We start from the raw sequence: 6,428 nt of genomic DNA on the forward strand, positions 1-6,428 counted from the left end.
CCTCGACGTAAGCTTCCACAGCTTCCCGTATCAACACCTCAAATGCTCAATGAAAAACGTGCTGCGATTATGGCAAAATTATCATCTACTCATAGAGTTTGCCTCAATCCTCAAGTTACACCTTTCATACCACAGTCTAGGAATCAGTGTAAAACACCACTTCCCGCAGAAGATAGTGAAATTCCTAAAACACCCCGCCAAAATACTAGTGAAATAGTATCACAACACCAACCGATTAGCAATCTCATTTTGTCACCCCCTGTTCACTATAGCACTTCTGCTAACCCTCAAGGCCTTCCAAAGTCAGAACCTCAAGTTCTTCCAAACCCGTTAGATGGTGCAGTGCAACTCTCAAAATATTTGATGAAGAGAGAATTAATTACAGGGAGGCTGTTGCAATTCAGTGACAAACCAGAAACTTACCTTTCCTGGAAGAACACCTTTAGGGATGTTATGAGTGAGATTGGCGCTAAGCCTTCTGAAGAAGTGGACCATATGGTAAAATGGCTCGGACCAAAATCAAGTAATCAGGTTGCTAGCATAAAAACGTCTAATGCAGGGAATCATGAACAGGCCTTACAGAGAGCATGAGAAAGAATGGACACGTTCTACGGGAGTCCCGAAAGGGTGGAACATGCCCTCAAACAAAAACTTCAGAACTAACCCATTATCACACACAAAGACAATGTCAAACTCTACAAACTTGTAGACACCCTTAATAAAGTCCTTGCTGTTATGCAGGATCCAAAGTACGGCGGACTCATTGGCTACTTAAACTCGTCAGTAGGAATAAAACCTATTCTTTTGAAAGTTCCTATCGGCATTCGTAACAAATGGCGCGAAAGAGCTATAAGCGGGACATACAAGAAATGTTTCCACCATTCTCGTTTTTCTGTAGCTTCATGCAGGAAATGGCTGAGACTTTTAATGACCCAGGATTTGAGTTTGGAGGAGATACGGACCCTCACACGACTATACGGCGAACGAAACAACAGATCACTGTAAACAAAACATCTGTTGATATTGATAGCAGTGCAACGGAAACGCACAACACGCGATGCCCTATCCATCACGCGGGTCATTCTTTGAGTAACTGCAGAGCATTCAAGGCGAAAGACATATCAGAACGTCGTCAGCTCCTGAGAGAGAATGGTAGATATTTTAGGTGTTGTGAAAGTAAACACAGAAGACAAAACTGCAAAGAAACAGTTAAATGTGAACTTTGTGACAGTAAGCATCATTGTACTGCCATGCATGACGCAAATCATCATTCTCTGGTAAATCGTGTGCAAAAATTGTTCAAGTGAAAGTGAGACTAAAAAAGAGTACTCATAGCCCAGTTCGAGTGTACGCCATTTTAGATGAACAGAGTAACAAATCTCTAGCACGGAAGAAGCTCTTTGACGTATTCGACTGCAATTCTGATCATGAAAGCTATTGTTTGTCTACTTGTGGCGGAAGAATAACTACAAGCGGTCGAATATCTTTGGGATTTGTCGTAGAATCAATAGACGAGACAGTGAGTTTAGATCTTCCTAGTCTTATTGAGTGTGACGCCATCCCTAATAATCGTCAAGAAATCCCTACACCAGATGTAGCAATTCATTACCCTCACCTCTCAAACATTGCTTCGTTGATATCACCAATAGACAATAACTCTGAAATTCTTTTGCTTATTGGAAGAGACATGCTTTCAGTTCATCACGTGTTAGAGCAACGAGTCGGACAGCAAGACCAACCTTACGCACAAAGACTACCACTAGGTTGGGTCATAGTTGGCGAGTCCTGTTTAGATGGAATGCATGCCACATCTACGGCGAACGTCTTAAAAACCATGTTAAGACCATCCTCTGGATCCACGTTCAATTTAAACCAGTGTGAAAGTAAAATACGCGTCTCTGAGTGCCTTATTGATGAACTGAATATATTTCGCCGCACGGACCAAGACAACAAACAAGGAATGTCTGTTCAGGACAAACAGTTTTTGTCAATCATGGACAAGGAAATGAAGAAAGATAGTAGCGGAAAATGGATTGCTCCTCTTCCTTTAAAAAGTAATCGACCACGATTGCCTAACAACAGAAAACAGGCTCTAGATCGTGCTAAGACTCTGGATCACAGTCTCAAGAAGGACCCCATCAAAAGGACTCATTTCCTTACCTTCATGCAATCACTGTTGGATTCCGGCCACGCTGAAATTGCTTCCGAGCTAAAAGAGACAGATGAATGCTGGTACCTGCCACTCTTTGGCGTATACCATTCTCAAAAAAGGGATTGTATACGGGCCGTATTCGACTTGTCAGCGAAGGTTCAAAAGGGATTTCTCTTAACAGCGTGTTACTCTCTGGACCAGACCTGATGAATAGCCTTTTGGGAGTCTTGTTAAGGTTCAGACGCGAGGCTGTGGCGATTACGGCCGATATACAGCAGATGTTTTACTGTTTTCTTGTACAGAAAAAACAGCGAAGTTATCTCCGTTTCATTTGGCACCAGAATAAAGACCTGGAAAAAACCCCTGTGGACTATCATATGAACGTACATGTCTTTGGGAATAGCCCCTCTCCTGCAGTGGCGACATACGGGTTGCGAAAGACGGCAGACGAAGCAGAGCACAAGTATGGATCAGACGTCCGTCTGTTCGCCCATCGCAACTTCTATGTGGATGACGCCCTCTCAACTCATCCAACGTCAGAAGAGGCTGTCGATCTTCTACATCGTACTAGGTCTACTCTACAAGAGTATGGTCATCTCAGATTGCACAAGGTGTCTTCAAACTCGAGTGCTGTACTTTCAGAATTTGACAGTGAAGATCTAGCAAAGAGTCTCAAAGATCTTGAACTGGGCAAAGAGGGTCTACCAACGCAACGGAGTCTTGGGATCTGTTGGAATCTACAGGAAGACAAGTTCACATTCCAAGTGTCCCTCCAGGCCAAACCTTTCACCAGACGTGGAGTCCTTTCCACTATAAACAGTATTTTTGACCCATTAGACTTCACGTCACCAGTCACCATTGCAGGGAAAGAAATATTACGGGAAGCGATGAACAATGGAATTGATTGGGGTACACCACTACCTTTGGAGCATCTCGAAAGGTGGGAACGATGGAAGGCATCGCTAGAACATCTCGGCAACATCTCAATTACCCGCACTTACGGAGGCGCTTCTCTCAGCCAAGCTACTCGGAAGGATCTTTGCATATTCTCAGATGCATCAGAAACTGCTATTGCGGCAGTGGTTTATCTGCAACTTACTGATTCCGAAGGAAATCAGAAACTTGGCTTCGTAATGGGTTAAGCAAAATTGGCCCCAAAGCACGGCCATACTATTCCTCGCTTGGAGCTTTGTACAGCTGTCCTTGCTGTGGAGCTGTATAATATTGTTCGTAGCGAACTAGACACAACCTTCGATAGTGTTTGGTTTTTCAACGATAGTAAAGAGGTGCTTGGCTATAGCCGAAATGAGTCCAAACGGTTTTTTACTTATGTCGAGAATCGTGTTGAACGAATACGACGATGTAGTGATCCAAGCAATTGGAACTATGTTCCAACAAAAATGAACCCTGCCGATGAAGCAACACGCTCTGTTTCGGCAAATAACATGCAAGAAATCATGTGGCTTAATGGCCCTAAGTATCTCTGCGATGTGATTGCAGATGAGGAATACCCACTTATCAATCCAGACTTTGACCAAGAGGTTCGTGTGCTCAAAACTGATATACCAAACAACTCAAAACCGTGTCAACTCGGGACAAGGTTCGAGCACTTCTCATCCTGGTATGGTCTTGTGAGGGCAATATCTAATCTGAAACATGTTGTTGCCAGACGTACTGATAAGAATGGTAATCTTGGATGCTGCAAAGACAGCCACCTTTGCCATATTGGTAAGACGCCTGAAGCTCTCAAGGAGTCGGAGGTTTTCATCCTTAAGGTTGTCCAACAAGATTGCTATCAACAAGAGTTGGACGCTTTGAAATCTGGAGGCGCCCTCTCTCGAAACAGTGCCATTCGGAATTTGGATCCCTTTCTTGACGCAGATGGATTGCTGCGCGTCGGAGGACGCCTTCGAAACTCCGAACTTACCTCACAGGAAAGGAATCCTATCATTATTCCCAAAAGACACCATGTAGCTAGTCTCTTGATATCACACTATCATCAAGAAGTGAAACACCAGGGACGCATGTTTACTGAGGGAGCTATCCGCAGTGCGGGTTACTGGATCATTGGCAGTAGACGCTTAGTGAATTCGTACCTTGGGAAGTGTGTAAAATGCCTAAGACTTCGTGGAAAGAGACAAGTCCAGAAGATGTCGGATCTTCCTTGCGATCGTCTGAACCCGGCTCCTCCCTTTAGTTACATCGGCATAGATGTGTTTGGACCGTGGACTGTGGTCACCAGGAAAACCCGCGGTGGTCAGTCGGAGTCAAAGAGATGGGCTGTGCTATTCACATGTCTAGTTATCCGTGCTGTGCATGTAGAGGTAATCCAGGAAATGACATCATCGTGCTTCATCAACGCTTTGCGTCGATTTGTTTCCCTTCGAGGAGAGGTCAAGTTGATCAGATCCGACTGTGGTTCGAACTTCGTGGGGGCCGCAAAGGATATTCGTGCAAATATTATCAACATCGAAGACCCAGTCACCAAAGCATTCCTGTCAACAAATAAGATTTCTTGGAAGTTCAATCCACCGCACGCTTCCCATATGGGAGGCTCTTGGGAACGAATTATCGGCATTTCACGCAAAATACTGGATTCGCTTCTCAAGGACGTACCACACAGGAACATGACACATGAAGGTCTCACAACGTTGATGGCAGAGGTTTGCTCTATCATAAATGCCAGACCCCTGACGGGCATTTCATCAGATCCGGACACTAATATGCCTTTGACGCCATCTACCTTACTGACCATGAAAACATCACATGTTGCCAACTCCTTCTGCATCGAGGAATTTACTCCAAAGGACCTTTATAAAAGCCAATGGAGATGCGTCCAACAGCTAGCAAACAGCTTTTGGAAAAGGTGGAAGAACGAGTATCTTTCTTCACTTCAGTCACGTCAAAAGTGGCAAGACGACAGCATGAATGTCATTGAGGGAGACATTGTGCTAGTGAGGGACAAATCGCTTTGTCGAAATGATTGGCCTATGGCTGTCGTTAGTAAGGCTATACCAAGTACCAAGTGCCGACGGTAGGATACGCAAAGTTGAAGTGCGCGTGGACAACGGCAAATTGTACCTACGCCGTGTTAGTGAAGTCGTGGTTCTTGTACCAAAACAGTGAGGTCTTGATTCTTGCACATAGGCAAGACAGTAACATGTGTGATTCTTGGACCAAGAAAGCGAGGATGTGTGATTCTTGTACCAAGACAGTGACCATTAAGAAATTTATGTGATCTAACTTTGTGACAATTATCTTTCTATGTTAATTCTTATTAATAGGGGTGATATTATTATATCAGGCGGGGAGTGTCTTGACACAGAAATGTTGTTTCCGGAATTTGGGTTTAATTTTAGATTTGCATCTTTCCGGAAAATTGATTTATCCCGGACCTGAAATTAGAATGCTATACATCACTTCCTGTACGTGTAGAAAACGTGCGCCTGTCAAATCACAGTGTAAGTTTTAAGATTTGTATTAGTATACTATTACTTTGTGATAGAATCTAGATTGTATTTGTATCTCAATCATACTTCAAATTTCATTGTACCTCGAAATTGATTAAGTTAATTAGGTATATTGAACATTCGATTCCAAAGTTGTAATTGTAGATAACTTGTTCCCGGTTACGTTAATATTTGTCGCCCTGTTCAAGGATTATTTTAATATTTTTTGTTTAATTTACCCTGTCCCATGGTTTAATCTACAGTTCATATCATGTACCAGGTGATATTTCCCGAACCGGGATTTAGTAAATTTTAGGGTACAATTTTATGGTCTCAAGCTAAAATGCATTATTTCATTTAACACATACCGCTATTGTTTAAAAATGTGTATGCATTTGAGATTGAAGTTGAATAGTAGTAGTATATAATCTACAATAGAATATCTTATTCTCATTGTAGCTTTTCACCACATTTACAAGATGCCCATGATCAACAATAAACAAAACATTGAAACAAGTCGAATGTGTTGGATTATAGATTCTTATTGTGGTTAACTGCCATAACAACCTATGCACTGAAAGTACTGTAATTTTCAAAAGGTTGGTAATTTTTGGTGATGAATAACATATAAAAAGCTCATCTTTATTATTGAGTATGAAAAATACGGCACATATAACTTTAACATATGGTATATAGAGCAGTTATTTGGTTCTGCAGTCTCTATTATGCAAGGTTTACACTATGTTCCCGGCGACCACGGTAGCCACGTTTGTAATGCGCCGTTAAATTTTGGATATTTTTGTCTTTGTATTCAAGTTGAGCTACGT

General features: G+C 42.4%; 2 protein-coding genes across 2 annotated transcripts; both read left to right on the top strand.

Moving 5' to 3' along the window:
• The first annotated feature begins 2,358 nt into the window (after positions 1-2,358).
• On the top strand, positions 2,359-3,294 carry LOC138311563 (uncharacterized). The gene has a single exon (XM_069252869.1). It carries the CDS (start codon positions 2,359-2,361, stop codon positions 3,292-3,294), a length of 936 nt encoding a protein of 311 aa, XP_069108970.1.
• A 258-nt stretch (positions 3,295-3,552) lies between these two features.
• Positions 3,553-5,190, top strand: LOC138311565 (uncharacterized). The gene has a single exon (XM_069252870.1). It carries the CDS (start codon positions 3,553-3,555, stop codon positions 5,188-5,190), a length of 1,638 nt encoding a protein of 545 aa, XP_069108971.1.
• Positions 5,191-6,428: the final 1,238 nt, after the last annotated feature.

This window comes from Argopecten irradians, unplaced genomic scaffold (genome assembly GCF_041381155.1).
Source record: "Argopecten irradians isolate NY unplaced genomic scaffold, Ai_NY scaffold_0049, whole genome shotgun sequence".
Taxonomy (NCBI): Eukaryota; Metazoa; Mollusca; class Bivalvia; order Pectinida; family Pectinidae; genus Argopecten; species Argopecten irradians.

Excerpts from the sequence above, each read along its gene's own strand:
- LOC138311563 (XM_069252869.1), top strand. The coding sequence starts at position 2,359 with ATGAATAGCCTTTTGGGAGTCTTGTTAAGGTTCAGACGCGAGGCTGTG.
- LOC138311565 (XM_069252870.1), top strand. The coding sequence starts at position 3,553 with ATGAACCCTGCCGATGAAGCAACACGCTCTGTTTCGGCAAATAACATG.